This window comes from Oreochromis aureus, linkage group 15, assembly GCF_013358895.1.
Source record: "Oreochromis aureus strain Israel breed Guangdong linkage group 15, ZZ_aureus, whole genome shotgun sequence".
Lineage (NCBI taxonomy): Eukaryota > Metazoa > Chordata > Actinopteri > Cichliformes > Cichlidae > Oreochromis > Oreochromis aureus.
Genome location: NC_052956.1, coordinates 11,133,935 through 11,159,530, shown reverse-complemented (window position 1 = coordinate 11,159,530; position 25,596 = coordinate 11,133,935). Strand labels below are relative to the sequence as shown.

General features: G+C 39.4%; 1 protein-coding gene across 2 annotated transcripts in view; it reads left to right on the top strand.

Annotated features, from left to right (window-relative positions):
- Positions 1-25,596, top strand: part of usta (uronyl 2-sulfotransferase a) — a 58,383-nt gene that overhangs the window by 27,474 nt on the left and 5,313 nt on the right. For both annotated transcript variants that reach the window (XM_031727632.2, XM_031727633.2), the window contains 4 exons: positions 3,377-3,420; positions 9,454-9,609; positions 18,739-18,818; positions 18,931-19,084. In XM_031727632.2, coding sequence (XP_031583492.1) covers positions 3,377-3,420; positions 9,454-9,609; positions 18,739-18,818; positions 18,931-19,084 — 434 coding nt within the window. The remainder of the gene's footprint in view (positions 1-3,376; positions 3,421-9,453; positions 9,610-18,738; positions 18,819-18,930; positions 19,085-25,596) is intronic.

Here is a 25,596-nt window from a genome sequence, read left to right as displayed (position 1 = left end):
TTGTCGGCTTCTTAATCAGTGCAGAAAACAGCATCTTGTGCATTAATGAATTTCACATTTTCTTTGCTGCATCAATCCTGTTGCATACTATCTCAGCTTGAAGCTGTAGGATACTTACTTTTTTCTTTTTTTAATTTATTGGGGACAAAATCTTTTGAAAATCTGTTTTGGGAGATGATGTAACAGTAATTTACAGAATGCTGGCATCCCCGCATGGCACAGTTCCCTCTAGGCCATTTAGGCTCTGTTATTTTATTGGTTTTTTGCATTTTTAAATTAGCTTTGCACTTGTGAGTATAATATGTTTCAGATTTTCGGTGATTAAACCTTAAAATCACTGCTGATTTATGCTGCCCATGATGTGGTATTGATTAACTGGAGTTGGAAATAGTAATGCAGCTGTTCTTAACAACAAGTCCGTGGATCTTGTGACTCAGTAATCCAATTAACCATTTAGCTACATACCAATGCAAACCCACACTCCAATTAGTTTCCTTGTCAATCAGCCATTGACACAAACACAAACACACGCACGAACTCACAAAATACAACCATTAACCTGACGATATGCTCAAATGTGAGATTAGTTTAGATTAAATTTGTAAATTTGCTCTTCCTCTAACTTAATAGTTTCTCAACTTAACCTTTCTTGACCCATGTGTCATTGGGACCCACATTCAGCCTTTAGCCTAACAAAAACTGCCAGAGCAACTTCACTGATCTTTGGAGTCTATGGCTCTGGAGTTTTCCTCATGTTAGTGATGGGATTGTTGATTTTAAATTAACCTATTGATCCACAATTTCCCTCATGAGCATGGGAGAAATCATAAGAGACATAACAGCAACACTGCGTATTGTTTCCAGTTAACTTGCATTCCTTTCTTTAGTTTTAAAAGGACATTCCTTTATGGGCTGTTTTGGACTACATGTGTTAAGTCATTCTTATCAGATTATTTAGTGGAAAAGAATTATGTCCAGGACAGTAAAAAGTCAGTTTGGGAATTAAAATATTTATGATTCAAGTCCCATTAGACTGTCATCGTCGTCTCTGACATTTGGCATAGGCTCACAGCACAATCAGGTCAATGAGTACAGTTCCCTGTACAGTGGCTCTTTAAGTTGATTTTCCTCTCTCTGTGGGTGGTGGGGGCGGAGGGCAGCTGTCAGCTTTTACGAGCCTCGTACCCTGGAAAAAATTAGTTCCAATCCTCTATCCAAAACGCTAATGAGAAGCACACACAGGAGGCAGTGAGGGGTTGGAGGTCGCGGTGGTGGCAGGTGTGGGGGTGGTTGTCTATGATGGATGACAGAGGAAGGAACAGAGTCCGTCTGCGTCTCTGCATCCTCACCCTGCCGTGACCTGAAATGCCTCGGAGTAGAGGTGCAAATGTGTGCTCGCCGCTGCATTCCTCGGGAAAACTGTGTAATGCCACGAAATCGCTACAAAGACGGATGAAAAGATAGAACGGGACTAAGAAACACCTGAGGGTGAGCATAGTGCAGCTGTATTTATACATCCGGTGCCTGATGAATTAATGAGCCGCGACATCAAACTGAATCCAAGCAAGTCTTATATATAGTAACTACTGTGTGTGTATGTGTGTGTGTGTGTGTGTGTGTGTGTGTGTGTGTGTGTGTGTGTGTGAGAAAGCGAGAGACTCAGGCAGATTTTATGTCAGTGTAAGACTAATTACCCAAAGCTTACACACCACTATCTAAAGTGTAAACAGTATTTACAAAGCCATGAACTTCCAGCAGAGTAACATCTACAAGCATGTGCCAAGTGGGAAACTTTGGCCTGAAATAAACCAACGTGTGTGTTCACGCATCATTTCTTTAATGCTTCTTCTGGATCACATTTCTGAGACAAAAGGAGAAATTGTTGTGTTATGTAATATTTCCTCAGTTACTTTACTCAGACTCCACCCATGCACGCTCTCCAGTTTGTCTTTTCCCTTTCTTTCTTGCAGTCTAACTGCTGTAAATGTGATGGGCAGCCTTTGTGTCTAAACAGGCAGTGAAAGAAAAGGTCGCTGTCACAGGCTTGGGCCTGGATTTGGAGCGCCGAAAGATGGCCACAGATCCTCAGTGTAGGAACAGCCTTCAATGAACACCATTATTCCCACAAGAAACAGCTTCATAGTGTTCCATAAACAGCTACGAATGGAGCTACTTCAACTAGGGCTCTCGTCACAACACCTTCACCTGTGTGAGAGCCGTGTGCGGTTTCGACGAATGATGTAGAGCGAAAGGGGAAATGCTGGGTCGAGCTGCGCCGTCGGATGCAGGCTCTCACATGGTTAGATGCGGCAGGGTTTTGAAGCATTTCGGTTGAGGAAGTGGTTAGAGGAAGAAGGGTTTAAAAGACAGGCGATCGCATCAGTAAAACATGTCAGTGGAAACTAGAATGTGATGATTGATGTCACTGATTTTGTATTCGCTATCTTCGCTTTTTTAGCAATATTTCAGTGTGTTGACATGTTGATGATCAAAATTTGCTACGATGGCTTAGTGGCATTAAATTTAATTTTTTCTCCTTGTTACTATTCTCTTTCTATAATTTTCACACAACAACTATGACTTCTGAAAATGTAGTCTTCCACTGCCTGAAAAACTCCAAATGGCCAAAAATAAACATAGAGTCATAAAAGGGAGAAAGTTCAAACATTCGCAGCGTAGCCTGGGAAACCTATATGAATCCACGGGTCTGCTGGCATCAGCAAAAACTAATTAGAGTCAGTAGTTTGCGAACCTGGAAACCAGTCAGTGACAGAAGAATCGAGGCGTGCGATAGGACCGCTTTGATGTGTTTAAAGAAATCTGAGTGTGCTGCTCACAGTGAGCGTATGCTGATGAGAACTGTCATTACAAAATAGGTTTTAGAAGACCAGAACGAAGATTTGCATGAAGCTGGAAAAAGTACAAGCTTCTCTCAGTTAGTTTAAATGTTCATCAGTCCACAGACATATACAGTGTCTGTAAACAGATTGTGCAGTGCTGTGGAGCTGGAAGTTCTTTAGGAGTTGGAGGATGTAGTGGGACGATGATCCTAAACATTGATTTAATCAACTCCAGAATGGTTTCAGTATATGCACGAGCCTAGGAAGAGAATAGATAACAAAAAATGTAGAGATACTCTGGAATGACCTTGATAAAAAAGAAACATCCGATATCAGATCTAAGAATGTGGCTGAACTAAAGCATTCGTGTAGACGATACAGCTCAGGTGTTTTTCTATTTTGATGTAATGGAGCTCATTTTTATCCTCATGTTATTTATTTGTTAGTTTACTTCTTATTTACTTTCTAAAATATAATCTCTCCATATATATAATATGATGTTTTCAGTATTTCAACTTGGATACTTGCTTTTGCAGGTGGATCAACGTATCTGGATGATCACGGACAGCCTGCTCCAAGAGTGAGTCACTGTTATCATGTCTCAGTGTCACTGTGCTCCTTCTCCTGTTTTGTCTAATTTTTTTTTTTTTTTTTTTTTTTTTTGTCCTGCATTCTCACCTCCCCATCTCCTCACAGCTCCACTTAAGTGCAGTTAGGATAATGGTTTGGTCTGTGCAAGGGAACTGCGTGCAAACGCACTCGAAATACCAGCTAGACCTGGCTTCAGTGCTACAGTAATGCTTTGAACGCAGTCTCTCTCGTACACAGAGTGCTGACACAGGGGCCTTGTATTCATCCAGCTGCATGTCTGCAGGACTATCTCTCCTCTGTGCTCCCTCTTTCTCTCCTTGCCAACTTGTTTCTGTCTCCGTCGGGCCCCTTGTTTATTATGTGCTTCTATAGTCAATCACCTCATTTTCACCTCATTGAATCCCTTTCTTAATTGCTTTATTCACTTTTTAGTTAAAGGAGTCACTGGCGTTTATATTCCCGGGCACAGCATTTATTGCATTGCTAACTTGAGGCTTTATCAAGTACGGTTACGAGGTTTGCTTGTGGCCGATGTGAGCAGCTGTTTGGATTTAGTTAGATCACATCTGGCCTTTGTGAGTTATGTGTTTCAAACCTGTTTTGGCCACTCAGACAAACCTGGCAGCCGCGGTGTTTGTTTCGTAAAGAGAACAGTGGGGTCTTATTTACAGTACATGAAACAAACTGTGGCTGGCTGGAACACAGTGGAGAAATTCTCGTAATTTTCTTTATGCAGTTTTCTTTTTTAGCACGGCACTGTTATCTGAAAGAAACTTTTTTTTACTTAGAGCAGGCCCCCACAAGTATTCTTAGTCTCTAAACTGCATAGTGCAGGGTTGATGTCAAGCTTTCAATATCATATAGGATATTGCAGAAAATGAATTTAAAGTAGGCCTAATAAATTACAAATCGTTTCCACAAGTTTCTCCTGAAGAATGAATAGAGTTGGACAGCTTAAATATGTCCCGAGGCATCTTATTAGAATATTTATTATGCAAACACAGAAGCTCTGGAGTTCATTTTGACACAGAAAAGTGCGAAACGGGGCATATTTTTAGCTTTTGAAAACAACAAGAGATCATTTAAGAATTGAATCTGTTACTTTATGTCTAAGTATATTACCAGATATTATTAAATATCATTAAAGATGTGTACTGTGTCTATAACTAAATTGATATCACAATTTTGCTCACGTTCTAGTTGTAGGTGTAGTACATAAAAGATGAATGTCTCTGGTTTAACATCCCATATTGTTTTTCTTTTAGAGCCAATGATGGTGTTAATGGACCAAGGTAGTGGCATGCTCAGCTAGGACTTGGTAGCTTGGTTATTACGGTGCAGCTCTAAACTGTGTGGATGCATCATAGACACAGACACCCACTCGGTAGACTGTTCATACATTGATTTAACAGCAGTGGACGAGTGGAGGTGACGCCCAGCACAGTTGTGGAAGTCCAGTCGGCAAACTCGATTTGAACAGAGTTTCAGCAAGCAAGTTTCAGTGCTTAAACAATTTATTACACCACCATATCATTATATTTTTATGCTAAAATATAATTATTGTTGTTTTCAAATTCACTGTTTTCCAAAAGAGCAGAAATAAATTTGGGATGCCAAATTATAATTATTTACTTGCATTCCTGAACAGAAAAATTAGTTTTAGTGGTTGAATAATATGCTTGATTAATTCGTGACTTCTCAGAGAAGTTTAGTGTGGCAGCTCCAGTGTGGTTATATACTTAATATAAAAATTCATCACTTGTACGGTTTGGAGGTAAATTAGCTATAGAGGCTAAAACCGTTTTGTCCCACGCAAAGTTGTTTGTTTGTTTTTTTTTACAGTTTTTACTTAATTCTCAAATTAAGAAGAATAGTACTACTTTTCTTTGTATAGTGCTCTTTTTGTGAATTAGCGGTATAGAAATTTAATAACGATATAATTTCAACATTTATTTGATTAGCATTATTTTGGAAAGCTATCTCATTATTTCATCTCTGACCACTAAAAGCTATTAAATTGCTCTAACTGCATGTAAGTATAGGACACTTCTTTCTTGTTTTTTTAGGCTTCATCATCATTATTATTACTATAATTTTCTTAATTTGGCGGTGGGTTATTCCTAAAGCTCCCATCAAGTTCCTAGATTTTTCACTCTGGCTCTGATTTCAAATTGGATGACAGTTGCCATGTGCAACCACTGTAGCAGCTTTGATAACTAAATACAGCCTCCAGATATATAAACTAGGTTGAGTAGTCTGCGCATCTGGACGCACAGACTAGTGATTATATGTTATTTGCTTGCATTGACTGATTCCATATCGTCTGTCATCTCTTCCCAGACAGATGATGCAAATGCCATGTCAGTGGCAAGCAGTACATGAGCCTCATCTCTCATTATCGTTCTAACATCCCCCTAGAGTTACAGTTGATCTGCAACTTCAGCAGAGGTCTGACATTCCGTAGCATGCGCGTGCAGAAGGTCGAGCTTCGGGTAAATGTGGGGAAAGATTAGAAATCGAGTTGAAAGCTCAGCATGAATGAGGGTGTATGAAAAAACCACGCAGCTCTCAGAATAGAGTTATGAGCCTTTGTGTGTGCAAGCACTACACGAATGTCCTCTCTACAATTTTTGCACATGTGTGAAATGTATATCCATCACTTTATGAAACACACTTTGCAGCACTTTTCAGTATAATTCCATAGTTTATTTAATCTTATTTAATCGTTAGAATTGTTAGGAGAAGCCATCTGTCGTTTAGGAAGGCTCCAGTAAAGCTTTGATGAATTTGTTATTGTAAATAAATGATAAAAGTACAGATTGGGGGGGGGGGGGTGATCAGATGTATGCTAGAGGGGACCTCATTATGCTCCATCAAACACAACATGGTGCTTATGAACTTCTGCTGTGGAAGTGCAAAAATGGCATGTTTACTGAAAAGCATAATCTCTTGTTGACACTATTTTAATTGAATTCAATTTTATTTATATAGCATCGCAACAATAGTTCCCTCAAGACCTTGAGAGGTACTGCAGTTTGTCTAGTACCTTTACCCCTTGACTGAAGAATCCCAAAATGATGATCTACTCAAATAACACATAATACAACACATAAGCAACAACCTTAAATACATCATATATCCCCATACACTGTCAATAAAGACAAACGTTTCAGTGATGGGCCTATTCTACTGCAGCATCCCCCTTTATAAGAGGAACCAAAGCTAAACTTCAGCATCATATGGAACCCTGTTGTTTATAGAGGCATATTAATTAAACTAGAAAACTTGAAGCATAATCCTAAAGGGCCGTTCAGCACAAGTATCTTATCTTAATTTCTCTTACTATGTAAGTTATTATTTATCGGGCTTCCACAGCTTTCTTTTGTCCTGGTTCCCTCCTCCAAAGGCAGATGGCTGCACCTTCCTGAGCCTTGTTCTGCCAGACGCTTCTTCCTGTTATAAAAGGGAGCTTTTCCTTCCCACTGTTGCCATGTGCTTGCTCAGAGTCGGTCATCTGATTGTTATTCTCTGTATTAATGTAGGGTCATAACCTTATGATATAAAACCCCTTTAGGCAACTGTTGTTGTGATTCGGCATTATATGATTAAAACTGAATTGAATTATTCTTGTCTCATTTGTTAAGGCACAAATCAAGTCTGTTCACTTCAACTAATGTAAAGCATTAGTGGTGCTTATTTAGATACTTAGATTGAAACTCCACTTTTACTGCTACTGAGGGCCCTTTCTCCTCTTCTGGATGAGAGTGAAGAAGAATGGATTGGTCAGTATTAAAGAGGAAGTTGCTGAGAATGTCGACTGCACCCTAACACTAATTGCCACCCCTCACTTAGCGATAAATGAGCTGTTGATACTAAGGAGCACTGAACCCAGATCAGTCCTAAATAAAACCAGGGTGAACACAAACAAAGGGCAGGTTAGCAGCATATCGGTGTGTGGCTTTCCTGGAGCAGCTGCAAAAGACAGATGAGTGTGTGTGCTGTGGTGGTAATGCGCAGCCGACCGGGACATATTCTCAGACTTCCTGTTAAATGATTGAAGATTTCACAAAAATTGCAGCTAATCACATCCATCACATTCACGTCAGAGATGGCCGGTCCAGCCATGAGAAACTCATAATAATTTATGTGTGTTTTTTGAACTAATGACACATTTCAAACTGTGCAAAAGAAAAAAAAAAAACTCGACACTTTTTTTGTGTGAATGTGTGGGAAGAATTGTGGAATAGCAAGTAAGAGAGGGGAAAATGGAGAATAGGAAAGTGGACTGCTCATCTCCGAGTCTGCTTGATATTAGCTAGAGATTAAAAAATACCCCATAACAACATGAATATCAACAGGAAAAAAGTGTCATTCTCTAACATGATGGGAAACAGCATGGTTACGTAATACTCTTTGACAGAATCCTTACTGGCAGACCCTGTGGACATTTCTCCCAGCGTGTATCAGAAACCAAGCTCTACAGAGTGGGAACAACAATAGCACAAGCTGAAAGCTTGCCCTTTCTGTGTTGTCAGTGCCAGCGGGAGATTTGGACTTTTGAAGGCATGTCTGCTGTTATTCCTCTGTTAGTCAGCAGCAGGATGTTAGAAGTCTGACAGTCATTTGTCATGATATGCTGTCCTGTGAAACACTGAATGTATTTCAGCCTGTAGTTACTTGGCAAACACTGTGGAAAGTTGAACTGCTGTCCAAGAGATCTATTTCCTGTCAGCTCAAAAACTTTTCCCAAATGTAACGAAATCGCTCTTTTTCTTTTTTTTCTCTATTTTTGTTGGAATAATCAACTTTTCTTGTTGGGTAATTAAAAAAAATCTCTAAACTTGCATAATTTTATCCTAACTGAAGCTATGTTGTCATTCTTTCAGTTCTTTACCTCTTTATCTGAGGGCATGTTCTCATGTATTTGCATCAAACTTGTTCACTTGCTAATGAAATCCAGGAACAGGCTTTGATTCTGGGAAGTATATGCGGGAAGTGATATTGATACAGTGGTGTCATCTTTCTCTTCTGGCCCTCTCATCATTTCTTTCTAGCTCCTTGAATGCTTCAACATCAGTCCTATTGTTTTCTCTGCTTTTCCACTGAATTCTGGCAAATAGTCCGAGAGGCCTTCACTGTTTGTACTGATTCTGTGCTGGGGTGGGGCTGCTTTTAGCAGAGAATCAGAAAAATAAGGCTGTGTGTGTGTGTGTGTGTGTGTGTGTGTGTGTGTGTGTGTGTGTGTGTGTGTGTGTGTGTGTGTGTGTGTGTGTGTGTGTGTGTGTGTGTGTGTGTGTGTGTGTGTGTGTGTGTGTGTGTGTGTGTGTGTGTGTGTGTGTGTGTGTGTGTGTGTGTGTGTGTGTGTGTGTGGAGGGGAGGGGAGGGGGGTGTTCTCACTGATAAATTTCCTCAGAGTGCTTTCATTCTTTAGGGGCCACTTGTGAAAGCCTTGTGAACTCGTAGAGATAAATGCCAAATTAGTGCATTCTTGCTGACCTTGTGCTTAAATGTGTTTCATATTTAAATTACACATCAGCGATAACCTTCCAACGAAAATCATTAGTCAATTTCTTGGAAATGAAATGGACTGGCATTGACAGTTTTAAGTTTGTGAATCATGGATGAGCTAATTGGTGAGTCATGTGTGTACTTGCAAGTGATTTTTGCCTCAGTATCATTTTGACTAAGTTCTGTGGAGGAACTTAAGGGGAAAACAGTGAAGCACTGTATACTCATACTTAGTCTTTGTGTGTGTTATTTTTAGTGTACTGTTAATGTGTTGTCAGGGCAGTTTAGTTCAGCTCTAGAGAGAGCAGATTATAACTAGAGGTCAAAGTTCAGGCACAAAGTTACAGGAGAATGTCGTAAGAATTTCCTAATTTCCCTTTTTCTGCTTTTTTCACAATAATTTTTCCTTAGCTGCTTTTTTTTTATAGTCAAATAGCACAGGGTAAATGCACATTTCACTTATCAACAGTGAAAGTAAAATACAAAATACATGTGTGTGTTTCTGTCCTCGCAGGTACTCCCGTTCCCAAGCCAGGTGATTTATAATCGGGTGGGAAAGTGCGGCAGCCGGACGGTGGTCATCTTACTGAGGTTACTCGCTGAGAAACACCAGTTCAACCTGGTCTCCTCTGACATCCACAACAAAACACGCCTCACTAAGCATGAACAGGTAAGATAGCCCAGATCACGCTGTGGTCCAGTGATGCATGGATTTAAAAGATTGGTAGAAGATTATGCAGAAGATCTAACATATGATAACACATTATATTGTGGAACAACAGAAGGAACCAAAAAACTGAACAAAAACAAAAGAGAAAGCACAAAATATAGAAAAATCTATCTTTTTCATATTATATTTTGTGTGTGTACATGTTTAGATGTTAATACATCTTTGTGAGGACAGAACATTGTCATGCTACTATACTTGTGGGGACCAACAGTCATTTATGGGGACAGTTCCCAAGAGTTTGAAGGCATTTTTGAGGTTCAAAATGTGGTTTTAGTGTCAGGGTTACAATGAGGTTATGGTTAGGTTTAGGTTGAAGATTGGGATTAGGCATTCATTTATAATGATTAGGGTTATGGTAAGCGGTTAGGGAAAGCATTATGTCAATGAGATGTCCTCGCTGAAATGAAAGTGTGTGTGTGTGTGTGTGTGTGTGTGTGTGTGTGTGTGTGTGTGTGTGTGTGTGTGTGTGTGTGTGTGTGTGTGTGTGTGTGTGTGTGTGTGTGTGTGTGTAATCCAGAATTGTGTAAAATAATGTTGAAAATCTCTTTGGGGTCCTGGAGGCTCTAAATAAGACTACAGTCAGTGGAAGCCCCAAACAATATCCTATTTCATCCTAAAAAATGATTTGTGGTTTAGCTATGAAAAAAACGTCCTTTTAATAGTTCATCAAAAGAAGAAAAATAGAGGCACAAGGCTTTAAAATCTGCCAGCTGCTCTTCAGAGCAGTAGATGCAAGATTAGTACCAAAAATAAGGTTCGCTGAAGCACTCCATCTCACATGTAAAATAATACAACAAGTGTATTGTAGAAACCATTACACAAAAAGATAGCCGAATTATCAGAAGTCTACATCAGGGTCCCTTAATAGCTGTTTTGGATCATTTAAAACAATCTAAACTTAGTTTGCCATGGAAATGTAGCTTTTTTCTTTTCTTCTCTTCCCTTTTACTTGGACAGTTTAATCGTCCTGGTTAAATATGGGAAAAAAATGACACTGAAAAAAATAATTTCTTTCATGAGAGGGTTTGTGGTCTTCAAATCCGTCAGCTTTAAACTACTTCCTAACTCATTCATCATTTCTTTTTATATGAGTGTAGTTAAACAGGTCTAAATCATTACAGTGTTAAACAGCCAGGTGATATTGTCACATCCTTCGAGTAGCAGCGTGTGTCCCCCAGGTGAAGCTAAAGCAACTGTGCATTGTTCAAATAACTGTGTGGTCGGTGTCAAATTAACAGCAGCGGTTTATTCAGTGCTTGTTTTGTAGTTATTGTGAGAAAAAGACTGAAGGATCATGAATCTTCTTTTATTATTTCCTGGAATATCTTGAGGACATGAGCATTGGGTTTACAGAGGAAAAACTGCGTTCCTTTAAAAATACCACAGCTTTTTAAGACGTAGTGCCCAGCCATGCTAGTAGGAATAAGAGTGAAAATGCTAAGGTGTATAAATAATGCCCTTTCTTAAATCTTTTTCTAATTGATATATTGAGTACTGTGCAAAAGTCTTGATCCACCCATCATTTTTATAGATTTTGCTAGCAAATTTGGAAAAGTTTTTGCAGCTTTCTAAGGGAAAAACAGAGTATGTACAATTCTGAAAATCAGTATTTGGTTAACCACCTTCATCCTTCAATAGAAACTATATAAATAGTAAACCTTCTTGTAATTTCTGTAAATAGTCTTCAGGAATAGTTCTCCAGGCTTTCTGAAGAACCTTCAAAGCTCTTCTTTAGATGTTGGCTGCCTTTTGTTCCATTTCCTGTCAAGATGATCCCACACTGTTCTAATATTGCTGAGGTCTGGGCTCTGAGGAGGTCAATCTATAACTGTGTTTTTCTATCCAAGTATGGTTTTAATAAACTGGGAGTGTGATTGGGATAATTGAATCAATTTGCAGTGAGTCCTCCAAGTGAAAGGGATGAGCCATGATTGCTCAAAAAATACAGCTAACTTATTGAAAGTGTTTTACCCTCCTGAAGCTCGTGGTCCAAGACCAGGAAAATCAAATTATTATTATTCTAGTCTGACCCCACTACAGCATTAGTATCCTTTCCACTTGCCCATACAGCAAGGTTAATCTTTGAGCAGCAATGAGCCTCTACCTTCAAGAACATAGTTCATGGCATCGTTTTCAGCACCATCCGTTCATTACTTCCACAGTTGTGCTAGCACCAGGATGCCAGTTTCCGTTTCTTCTATCTTACTTTTTCAACATACTTCAGTTCCCATTGCAGGCAGCGGGTTGCCAGATGCAATTTCTCTGTCCTACTTGTTATATTTATCTGCTCCAACTTCTAGGACCAGGTTGCCAAATCTTTGTCCATCCCCACAGTTGACCATCCTCCTGGTTTGAGTTTAGCTTTGATAAAACATAGCAACGAAATGTTATCATATACAATTATTGCCTCAAATGGGATTACGGTGGTCTGTGGTGTACTCTGTCACACTTGTGACAGTCATTCCTCATAGTTCAATCAAGAAGCTATAGGAAAATGATGCAAATGAAAGTGCTCTTAAGTGCCCTTGTTGTTGATGTCCCATCATTTCAAGTCTCTGGGGCTGCGTTCAATCCAATGCTTGTCAAACCCATTAAACACTCTTTACTCTTTATACCATTCCTACCAGAAACCACTGATGACATTTACAAATTAAAAATCTTTCTGCTCTAAACTTTGGCACTGGGATGCCACTTTTTTTTAACCTTTTTTTTTTCCAAAAATCTTCTGCACTTCTCTTTGGCACATCAGTCTCACTATATGGCTTTTAAATGTTGGCAAACTTCAGTCACTGATTAATTAACAATTCAACCGGCTTCTTCATCAACTTTCTTAGTATAAGTTGCCAGATGTAAATACTGCTTATTGCATTTTCATCACCTGGCTACATTTTAGCTCCCTGTACTGGTTGCTATGTCCTTGAACTACTGAGAGCCAATTCTCCCTTCTACTGATGCCAGTTCTATAAAGTCTGGTAGTGGATCCACATCGATAATAACAAAAAGCGACAACATCCTCCAAGTTCCTCATGCCATGGCAGGCACCATCTAATTCTTACTCAGAGAAACTCAGCAGCATCAGTCTGATAGTGCTCCTCACAAAACGTTCTTCTTACCCTTTCCTGCCCCAATTTGCTCCCTTTTCTGGCACTTGATACTAGCCCTGTGCATCATCTTTCTTGACCAGTCATTCATTGCTACTCTCTCGCTGCATCAGTTACACCCTTGCTTATCAGCATAATTACCCATGACAGTTCCTCTAAATCACAAATGTGCCTTCGGTGACCCCGCTTGTGAGTTTAAATGGTATCTTCTTTTAGGAACTTGACATTTTAAATGTCCTCCAACACAAATTAACTCTACACAGATGCCACTCCTTTCACTGGTATTGGGGTTTTTTTTTTTCCAAAAAACCAGTAAGAATTCAAAGAATCGCTCAATATCACTAATCTCTTTCTTGTCCGTTCTTAGCTGCTTTTAAATCTGTTCTGTAGTAAATTTCATCCTTTCAACAGCTGTCCTGAATTTTCATTGTTGCTACTTCATCTCCCATGCCCATCTTTTCCTGTGCATTAAAATAGCAAACGTTACAGTAAATCTTGTCTTTTTGGCATCAATGTCATATAAACTAGACACCATTTCAACCGTGTCTACTCATCACAAGCCTTCAGCATCAAATGCATCTATATCACTGTCTATCGTTAACTTCTGATCTCCTCTCCCGCAGCATCAAACTTCATTCGAAATATGCTCGCAATCATCCATCATGTATGGATCAATTATGCTCCTGGAGGTGGGGGGTCTCCTTTGGGAGCTGAGAGTCCTCGCCTTTGTGTGATCTTACTTCTCTCTTCTTTGTATTTTGGGTTGGGGTTATTTAGAATTATTGTATCATATACCAGTCACATGTACTTTAAGAGTTCACTTTTTCAGTAATGCAATGCTCTTTTCAGCCATCTGGGTAAAAAAGAAATTTAATCATGTGTTTGTGTGGGAGTGCTGCAGCAATGACTCACATTTGCAGCCTTCTTTCGAAGTAAGGTACTGCTAACCACTTGTGAATGGTCAGCAGATACTAAATATATATAACCATTACTGACCAAACTGATGTAAATATTAAACTAATATTGAAACAGTTACTTGTTTGCCCATTCATCAATCTCTGAATGCTGGCTGCACAGACAGTGGCAGAACACGGTTAGTCTCATTAATTCACGGGGTATAAAACATCTTTTTAGAAAGACTGTGCACATTCCAGTGTCTAAGCAAAGGGGGGTCCGGTTAAGAGTGTAAGTCTGTGCTTGTGTTTGTGTGTTCTTCTCGCATGTGTACTTCTGTGTTGACTTACGCAGAACCAGACGCATGTCACCTAAGTTTAGAAATGCTGGTCTCATCAGTTGTGGTTCTGGCTCTGGACTGCAATTTTGGATGGGTTTCCTGCTGGCACTCCCAGTAGTGCTTTAATGGGTTTGCCCAGGGTCGATGCCTTGTTTGCTGATTACCAAAAGTGATGGTGCCATGTTTCTCTGGAACTTTGCAAAGCTGCTGTGGGCTTTGAGGCGTACAGTTTCATGAACTATCTATGCACCAGAACAGGCTTACTGAAAGAGATTTGTGGCATTTCCTGAATAATAATTATAAAAAAATAAACATAAGACCTTTAAAAAACAAGGAGAAAAATTCTTTACCATCCATTTGTCTGCAATCGAAGTCATGATTCCTACCACTGTCTGGCCAAAGATAAGAGTGTGTACCTTACCACACTTACTGATTATTTAGGCTTATAATAAGTTGATTGTGAGATATAAAGGCAAACTGAACCCAGGGCAGCAGTCAAATCTTTCTGTGGTTCCCCCTTCGTTTCCCCTGATGAGCCCTGTGAGGACACCACCAGAGCTGTGGGGAGGAGGTAGTAGGGGCTCAGAGGGTTGCAGGTATGCCTGGAATCTCAGACCGTCCTCCACTTTCTTTCTGGTGAATGAAAGTGAGGTCTGGCCAGACGGACCAAAGGGGTGGGGCTGAAAAACACACAAACACAGCAAACGTGCGAAATGCATTCAGTGCCTGCATGTTAACCTGGGCGCGGGGGTGGGAACATCAGGGGAAAATGTTTTTTAAAATGTACATTTATATACGTAATTCAAGTAAAGTAATAAATGCTGTAGAGTGGCTTAATAAATTCCACAGTGCTAATGCAACTCTTACATTTTTTTTACTTTTCTAGCAGGAGAGTTCCACAGAAGGGGGAAGCAGAGTGAGTGGAAATGTACTGAGTTTATAGAAAAGAGGGGGGTGAAGCCCAAATCTGATCGGGGCCTCAGATTAACCACTCTCTGTACATAAACAAGTATACATATTACTGTTGCTATCCAAATAGTAAGTCTATGACATAACAGCTGCCTGTATGTAGTTTTTTAAGAGGTCATTCAAACTGTTACTTCACCGATCGGTTCATTTGACAGAGAGCATTTTAAATAAAGACTGAAACTGTAATGACAGGGAACATGACCGTTATAAGTAAGATTTGAGAATCGGCCCCAGTTTTACAGACGTGTTGAGAGTATTAAGAAACTGTTTATGCCAATTACAGTAATCTTTATTCTGCGACGATGACAATACTTTACGTCTTAAAGTGAAACCCAACTTACCAAGATTTACTTTTCACTTGTATTTTAAGATTTACTCTTGACGTCATGGATCATGGGAAACGGAAAGAAGGAAAAGTAACGCATTAAAGCAACTTTAACAAACACAAACTTTTCTTAACCTTACCTGATAGATGTGAGGAAAGGGCTTCTGCACTTTTCTGCAGGTCATGTATTCATGTATTTAAAAAAAGGCTTGAAAGAAATTCATGTAATCGACCTTTCTTTGCCTTGCATTTAGTTTGCTGCTGCTGGTAACCTCTGAAATAACTGTGCTTGGTCTCTCCTGGCGCTTGTTGATGGACACATAAACTCATCACTGAGAGAGTTTTGGCTCATTGACATCTAGCCGCTGCTTTAAATGTAACCTGGAAGCCAAGATTAAAAAAGAAACTTTCCAACTTGTTAAGGATTCGCCTCCAGCGACATTTTGTTAATGTGCCTGTGATGCCCATTATTCCCTTGTAATGCATAATTCACCTCCACTGTCCTTCTGCTGTGCAGTAGTGGAGAATTTTAAATGTGCCAAGTTGGTGTCTTCTTCTCCTGCTGCAGCTTTATAGATTTTCGTTTTCTTCTGCAAAGACTGTGTTTTCCTTTTGAAGGGTTTTGTGTGTACTCGTTGCGATAATGATCTAACAGCAGGCACCTCTCCCGGTAGAGCCATGCTCTGTGTTTTGCCACTGGATGAAAAAAGGTGGACATGGACCAATGCAGAACACAAAGAAGCCCTTTCAGCCACTCCTTTTAAAATAAATAAATGAAACCTTGCATGGAATGTAAAAAAACAACAACCCAACGACAACAAAAAAACACATAAACAAAAACAGACTGATTTATTGAGATTATATTGCTGAAGTTCTCTTGCTCTTTTTCTGCACCACTATAAAAGGTAGCATCTCAACAATCCAGATTCCCCTAGATATTGAAGATGTGGGTTTAAGGTGCTAAAGTCACAACTTACAGATCCTCATTACCCAAGCACACCATGCTGTTGAATTTGCAGCAATGTAAAATTGCAGATTGTAGACAGAAATGACTATGGCTCTCTGTAGCAACAATATTGTTATTCAGAGGTGACAGTGACAGCATCTGATAAGTATGGAAGGCATTACAAGAAGAACCAATTATATCCAAATCTATTATATCCAAAGCAATGGACAGTCCACAAGAGAGGTGAAGACGAGTGCAGGCAAGGTGGAGTGGGTGGAGACGAGTGTCAGGAGTGATTTGTAACAGAAGAATAGCGGCAAGAGTGAAAGGGAAGGTTTACAAGCTGTCATGTATGGTTTAAAGATGGCAGCACTGATGAATAGACATTAAGCCGTGCTGGAGGTGACAGTTGAAAATGTTAAGGTTTTCTGGGAGTGACTAGGATGAACTGAGTTAGAAATGAGTATGTCAGAGGGACAGCTCAGGCTAAGCGGTTTGGAGACAGAGAGAGACAAAGGTTGAGATGGTTTGGACAGAGGGGGTTTGGGTAGAGTGGAATTGCAAGGAAGGAGGAAAGGAGGAAGATCGCAGAGAAGATTCACGGATAGTAAAGTTGGATGTGCAGAGGGTTGGTGTGAATGAAGAGGATGCTAGGGATAGGATGAGATGGCAGATGATTCGCTGTGTCGACAATAAAGGGACAAGCTGAAAGACGAATAGAAAAAAAAGAAGCAATTATATCACAGGAGTTATGAGGGCACCCACACAAGTCAAATGATGAGCAATTCAGCCATTTTGGTGTTTTTGAAGCAGACACCGTTCTTTATCTGACCTTTTTTCCCCAACCACAGCAGTTGCCCTCTGATAGCCAGTAGAAAATAATACAGATTTTAAGGTGCTTTCAGGACTTGTTAATTATCAGAAGCTCTGTCAGTCCTTTATATATAGTTAGTGATCCCAACTCCTCCATCCTATGTTTTGTTTCCTTGTCCTCAAATCACCTACATTGTTCTCCATTGAGCTTGTTTCATGCTAGACATGGTCATGCTTGTGTTTCCATTATAACCTTGCCTTGAGACCATTTCTGCCCATCTTCTGCAGTTAATTTTGTGGGTTAGCCTTGCCTCTCAGTACAGTCCTCAGCCTCTATCTCTCTGTCGAAACATAAAACTGATGACACGCAGACACACAAACACACCTTTTGACTTAAACTTCACATGAATATGACCTCGAGCTGTAATATGTGGTCTGTTTCCTGGCTTTGCAGTGCCGATTCCTGCTCACTGGTCGAAAGGGCTTTGATACTGGGAAATAGGATGAACTTTATTGCAGTTTTATCACTGGTAAAATGAAAAGAAAAGGTTCCTGAAAACAATGTGTCATGTAATTAACAGTGACTCTGGTGCAGGAGAAAAGGTCTCCGTAACTTGAGAGACGAAATGAAAGAAAATTAAAGTAAGACAAGACAAATGGGTAACAGAAGCTACTTGGACTTGAGGTACATTCATCTTTGGACTCAAAGTACCAGTGTTTTTTAACTTCCCCTGTGGCCATACTGAAAGACTGGGCCTATAATCTCTTTTACACTTATCTTCTGTCTTTAAAGGCTTAGCTACTTTAACTTGCCAAAGTTAAACTGCACAACAGAGACTGGAATAAAGAAAGGCAAATGAGTAAGGGGAAAATAAATTCACAGCTTGCATACAAATAGACAAATGCAGCTTAGTATATTTCAAACTGGATAAGAGCGCTGCACTCTCACATCTTAAAGTAAAAGCCACCCAAAATACTCAAAGGTCGCTACAAGCTAGCCAATAATTTGAGTCATTGTTCTGTGTTTTTATTATTTTTAAATTAGGCATACTGCATGATTTACTGATGCAGAGACATAACTTGAATTAAACTAACTTTTTACATGTGTGACTTTGATAACTGGATCTTACATAGTGAATTACTCCAATATGGAACCTTTTATGTGAGGAATGACTAAGAATTTGGATCCAGTTGCTTAGTATTTATGCTGTTCTGCACTCTGTAGTTGTACTGTTTGCCTGCCTCTCTTTGCAGACCTGGAAGCCCAGTGGGAATATTTTTATTTCATTTTCTTAATTGATTTATTTGTTCATTCTGCAGAGGGTGACGAAACTTTGAATAACAGCTTTAGAAGTGTTGGCAAAATCTTGGCTAAAGATCCAAGATGTTGAGGTGATGAGCATTGTGAGATGAACAAAACAGTGATATTACATTCTGATTCTTTATTGTGAATCCAAGCCGCCCCATAGCTATTTACATAATGACGTGTTTATTTTATGAGAGGTTATTTGAGGTCAAATATTTAACCAACTCAGATGGGAATTTTTAATTTCTCTTTAAAAAAAACAAAAATTAAAGATGCTGTTTTGTCTAAATTGTCCGTACCCATAGCAGATGTTTGATTTTATGCATATTAATTTTTGTAAAAAGACGCATCAAATGAGTATCTTTTTTTTCCCAGGTGGATCTAATGAAAAATATCAGCAGTATTCCTCAGCCATTCCTTTATACCAGACATGTTCACTTCCTCAACTTTACAAGGTAATGCCCACAAAAGTATTTCATGAGTGTTGGCCAAAATGTGGAGGAGTTGTTGTTGTTTTTTTTTTTTTTATTTGGTTCTTACCCAGTGCTTTTTATTTATCTGTGTCAGGTTCAAGATAGAGCAGCCTGTGTATATCAACATAATCCGGGATCCCATCAATCGCTTCCTCTCCAACTATTTCTTCCGTCGCTTTGGTGACTGGAGGGGCGAGCAGAACCACCTAATCCGAACTCCAGGGATGAAAGATGACGAGAGATACCTGGTGAGAAGCTTTTCTACAGAGATACATTTTATTTTTGAAAAACCTTAAGTACACATGGACTTACTTCCTTAAAGTTCTCGTAGATATGCGTCTTATGGTTTGGGCTTTTGGGCTTTCATTTTTTTTCTCCTTGCTGTAAATGAAACAACAAGAAACCAAGCTGGTGAATAAATGTATTGCTTTTCTTATAAACAAAGAGGTTTGAACTAACCACAGCCTCAGAGACTAACAAAAAGGAATCATTACCAGAGCGGCAAAAACTGCGGTTCTTCAAAGCTGTTTGCTACTTGAGGCTGGCTGCAAAAGCAAAAGAGTTCCCATAAACTCCAATGTCAAAATGGTCAACTTTACAGGAGAAACATGTTTACGGCATAGTACAAAAAATAGTTTTGGCCTCTCGTGCTACGCTTCAGTTCACTAGAAGGCACCACATCCTCAATTTGATTTGATGGTGATTCTTAACAGAGAATGACAAGTGGCATAAGGATAGACCAAAGTTTGAGACAGCAGTTTGTGGAAGGCCTCAGTGAGGAGTGGTGGCTGCTCCCGGGCTTGGCAAATCCCCAAATACTAATGAGAGGCGTGAGAGCTGAGAAAAGTGGGGAAGGGTGGGGCACAAAATCGAGAAATAACTTATAGTGTAGGAAGGTTTATATAGTCGTGGAACCAGAAAGGGAGTGTATGAGCTGTGATCCCGAACCTGAAATTCAGATAAATAATCTAAAAAACAGTTGTTGAAGAGGTCATTCCTATCTGTTCAATTCAGTTCAGCCCCAACAATCAGATAACCTCCTATGAGCAAGCACTTGGCGACAGTGGGAAGGAAAACCTCCCTTTTAACAGGAAGCAACTAGTTTGGGGGGTATTTGATCTGAACCTCTATTGTGGTTTAAGTCTCTTAGAATGGTTTTAAAGCAGTTTTTTTCACAAAGGGCGATGGTCTGAGTAGGTCAATGGTAATAAACATGCTGCCTAAGTAGTCTGTGCTCAAGTTGTTTTTTTTAAAGATCTTATTAATATGGTGGACCTTTATCACAAACTGGGCCATGACTAAAAAAGGGAGATGCACACAAATGCCAATTAAAAGACTGTTTTTTCATTTAAAATAAACAAGGAAAGAACTTCATGCTGTGTTTAGTCAGTACGATAAGAAGTGTAAAAAAGTGCATTGGCGAAGAAATGGTGTATGCAGTGTCGGTTAGTGCAAAAAACCCAGAGTCTACATGCTGTCAGTCACAAACGGTAAGTTACTGAAAACATTTGCCAATCCCCAACAATTATTTGTTCACCAATTTAGTAACCCCAGTAAGACTCTTTCCTCCACCAACACTTACCAAACCCAGCCAAGTATTTTGCAAGTCTATCTTTGCTTGTTTCTCATGTTGCATTTGCTCAACTGTCCTTTGTTTAACAACCTCCAGCTTGTCCTTTTCCATTTCCAGCTTTTGCCTCTCAAACCCCAGCTTTCGCTTTTTCTTTTCATATGTCATTTGCAACAAAATGAGTCATTTACATAATTTCCTTAGGGGTTAATAAATTATTCTGACTCTGATGATTCTGATTCTGCTGTTCAAAAGCCAGGTTTCCTGGTGTAACAGCACGTGACAGTATTAATGTCTGATCAGCTCTCATTTGCACAGCCACTAACTCTCCTATTTCAGTCAGCTGTAAGTTACTCTCAGAGTTTGTTTTCTTTATGACAGTTATCACCAAGACCAGTCAAATCAAGTTCATAATTGTCTGTAACTATCAGAAGGTGAACTTTTGTACAACAATCCAGAAAACCGTCACATGGTGATGCAACAAATTCCTCCATCACTGCCATGATTCAGTCTAAGACCCAGGAAGAGAAAAAAAAAAAAACACCCAAAGCCAGCAAACAGCATTGCCCCAGGTCGGTTAGTACATGAAAGATACAACATGTCCCTAAACTAAAGGAAAAGCCCCCTTCTGCTTACCTACTTTATGAACCCTAGTCTTCACTTGAAATTAGAGGTGGGCCATTTAAACAGCAGCAAGCTGGTGACTCACCTGACACAACCAAAACAAAAAACCTACAACTAGCACAAATGGGCCATGTTGCAATGCCTACAATTCACCTACTATACTAGAGAACCATGCAATCACTGCTAATAGCTCACACCTGCCCAGGTGTGTACACACACACACACACACACACACACACACACACACACACACACACACACACACACACACACACACACACACAGAGCAGCTGTAGGATCAAAAACTTACCAGACAGAGACAGTTCAAATGAACCAAACAAGTCAAATTCAAACAACTTAGTTCTGACTCACAATATATCTCCTGGACACAGGTTGCAGCAAACACAATGCATATTGCATGCTTCACACAAAATATAATGTAATGGCAACAACCCAAACGACAAAACAAAACAGCCACAAACAAATTCATTTAAATAGATAAGCTCGTACTTGTCACAAACAAGTGGGGAAGATGCACACAAATTCCAATGAAAATACTATTTTAAATAAAAAAAAAAAAACAAGGAAAGAAATCATCCGTGGCGTGTGTAGTCGGGGTGAAAAAATGGCATATGGAACATTTAGTGCAAAACCCAAAAAACAAACAAAATCCAAAAGGTTATTTCAGATAGGAGAGCCTCCACCCTGCAACTTTGATGGCTTTTATAAAGCATTGGCACACTGGGCCCGGGTGTTGACAGTGTTACTGATGGGAAATGGGACACAACAGCCCTCCAATGCCAGCAGATGACACCTGCAACACAAACAGGCCAACAGGAAGGCAGCGTGGAGTGGGCCATCACATGTAACTCACAGATACTAACCAAACTGGCTAAGGTTAGCTAAAAACTCACCACCATGAGGTCTATGTGGTCATAATTATAGTCCACAAACCACTTTGCAAAAATCTGATGTTCACATGTTTAAATTCAAAAACCAAATCAGAGAAGCTCTCAACAATAAGAAAACACACTCGTAACAGCAGGTGACGCTGTGACTTTTGAGGGGGGAAGACATCTGGTTGCCATGGTGTTGTGATCCCACAATATCCAGTGCCCACAAACTATAACAGTATCATTTAATGAGTCAAACAAATATTGAACCTTTTTCCTCTGTCTGCTTTTAATGCTGGTCCCAGTGCCCCAAACCCATTTGCTCTCGTATTGACATTTGCTAAATCAGTGCCAGAGATGCTTGTGATTTGAAATATGAATGCATTAGAAGTGTTTGACAAGCTAACACACTTAGTTGTTATGCGTGAATCACTGGTTGGCCGGTAACAGTGCATTAAATTTGAATAACTTTGGTTGCAGGCCCACTAGTTTTGCAACGTGATGCTCAGTAGAGACATGAACTGAAATGTTGCATAATGAAGTCTTATTCTGGTATTTCCGTGATGTAGACTTTAATTATAGAGGCATGTATATTGAGGAATGTTTATACATGCTCTACATATAAGTAGTAATGATACTCTACACTGCACTGTAATTAGACTGTAGGATCTCTTTAAAGAAAATGTTAAGAAGAAATGATCCTCCTGACGTTAATATTCTGCTTTAGCCATTTTCTTCTGTATTTCTGTTTGTTGCTGTCTCGAGACAAATTTTAACTTCCTAAATTCAAAAATATAAGCAATATATTAAAACCACACTCTACTCTCTTTGAAGATGTTCCACATGTGGTGTTGCTCGAGGGTGGATGGCAAATTGTAAACCCATGGCAGTCTGACGCTAACCCAATATATAAATCTGATTAGGATTCGAATTAAAGACTCGATTTACCACATCAGAAACTTGGTATCCTACATCTGCCTCACAGAGTTGTTTATCCCTGTAGCGCCATACTGAAGTCACTGCATACCATTTTTTTAACTCTACCTACCATTTGGAAGCATACTGTAATTTTCAAGCTACTATTTTTTTGTGTTCACTCCATTCCCCTATATACTTTTTAAGCAGATGACATAAAAGTGAGATGAAGCATCTGATCGGAGGTCGGAAATCCCCCTGAAGTGAGACGCGCAAGCCTCATTTGAAATTTAGGGGGAATCCAGCGAAAACGGAAAACGGTGTGTCAAAACAAAAGTGAGGTCAAAACAAAATCGTATTAATATTTGTTTAAGATGAGGCACAAACTCTTCTCATTCTTTCCTCCCACAGTAAGTGCTGTGAGAGACCTAAAGGGTTCAGGAGGCTGTTCTGAGAAGCTAACAAGAGGAGCGAATGTCATTCTGGCTTGAGTCTGACTCGCTGTAATTAAGTATTGCACTGTTTGCCCTGGAGTTTTGGACCATGTGAGTTGAGTTATTAAAGTATGCAGACCACAGGGGCCCCTTGCTACAGTTAAAGGAGAGGGGAAGGCTGTGTTGTCATCGACTAGCCTACCTGTGTGTGCATTTAGCTTTAGATACACTTATGAGGAGAAAGTATTCCAGAAATGGTAAAGAAGCATTTTTATTTTAACGCTGGTGCTTAATCCTTTAATTGAGTATAGTTTAGGTATGCTGTGTTGTACTTAAACCACTAGAGTGTCTTATAAGGTTTGAAGTAACTGACCAAAAGCTCTGAAAATATCAGGAATTAATATGTTGATGGTGATCCACAGATTTTGTCTTACTGTACTGGCATAAAGTGTCTCATGGCAGCATCTCATAAATCAAAACTTTTTCAAGCTCAGTTTTCCTTTCCTTTCCTACTTTGCTTTTTATGTTACATTGCTGCTCCTGATGTTATTTTTGTACTGTCTTTATTAGCAACAGCAGCAACCTAGTTCTAGTATCTAATCAGTAAAACCAAAAAAACAGTTGTTGCAAAAACATGCCTTCCATCTGCACGGTGTACACGGCTGCTGAAAACAGTATACACTGCAGAATATGCACAGAAATGTATTTTATGCAAAAAGATACATTTAGGGCTTCATGTATCAATTGATCAATCAAATATTTATTTCAAACATATAAGCAACAAATTAATAAACATGAAAAACAAAGAATATCAAATCAGTGAAAGGCATCATATTCACACGACCATTTCCTTTTGGAAAAAGAGGAGGAGGACTGTAGTGATTCTTGGCAAACGAGTCACCTCTATAGGGAGATTAAGTAGGTCTTTCATGGTTAAAGTTTCACTGACAGTATTGGAAAGATGAATGTCCACTACTATGTTCGGAAAGAGTACCCCTAATGTTAAGAATCACCCCTCAGACTGGGCATGGCTGTATCTTCCACCTGGTGTGCTTCAGCCCTGCGTTGGTTTTGTATGAGAGGTGTTGATGAAAGAGCGCTGTCAGTTGCTAGCCGGGGCATGCACTGGTCACTTGAACATAGCACGCACACACTTAATCACACTCAGACACACATGATATTTACCACATGCGCAGTTATTTTGTGAACCATTATGCAAATTTAAGTTGCTTTAAAATGCCAACTTGGAATGATGTGGTTGGATAATTTATATTGTATTGAGCTGAGTGTTTGATTGTGTGCATGTGCATGTTTTTTTTATGAATTAAAACAAAATACAGATGCACCCGCTGACAGTAATAAATCAGCCTCTGTCTTGCCGCAAAGTACAAAGTGCATGCGTGGCAGCCTACATATGAATATGCTTGCAAACACTTATAAAAAATGAGTGTCTGTCTGCACTGAACCTAAAGGGCCCAGCTTTTTCTCAAGACTTGGAAATACTGGTTCGATCAGATGAGATTCCCACAGTAATTTGAAATAATCCAACATTTAAAATGACAAGTAGACTTATTAAATAAATACACAAATTATATTAGAGGCTTTACTGGCACCAGTCTTGCCTTAGCCTGCCTTGACTACAATAACACACAGGTGGTGTGTCATACTGTTGGCCTAAGGCACAACGAACACATGAGGTTCACTCATTACAGGTTTTTTTCTTTTTTTATGGATTTCTGTGGTTTGTGTACTGAGGAAAAGCATGAGTGCAAAGCATAGGTCCCGACTCTTTTAATAATTAAAACCTAATTTGTTTTGCTGCCTTAAATTTCTTTAAGGACACACTGCAAACTATGCCGAGATATGTCAAACGTTGTCAACTTTGGCATTTTTATAGATTCGACTAAAGACATGGGAACAGATTCTGTTTTCTTGTGACAGGCTGCAAGTAAAAAAGTGCTTAAAGGTAAAGTTTAAATAGTTTCTTTGCTATTTTGTCTGTTTTGTGTAGACACGACGCTGGTTCATCCCTTGAGTTAGATGCCTTTCCTGCTTGAATGATTCATAGGTCAGTGTTAAGTGGATTACCAACATTAAAAATTAAATTCGGTCAGGAAGCCTCAAGACCATTTTGTAAAATTACCAGAAAAATAAATGGAATGGTTAAGCCCAAAATAGGCCTAAAACTTAAAAGAATATTAAAATTACAGTTATTACCTCTAATCTTTACTATAAATGCTGATGTACCTTTTTAAAAGGCAACCACTTGCTTATGTGTTCACAAGATTAACTCAAAAAGCGAAAGCGTGTTTCCACTGCCTCCA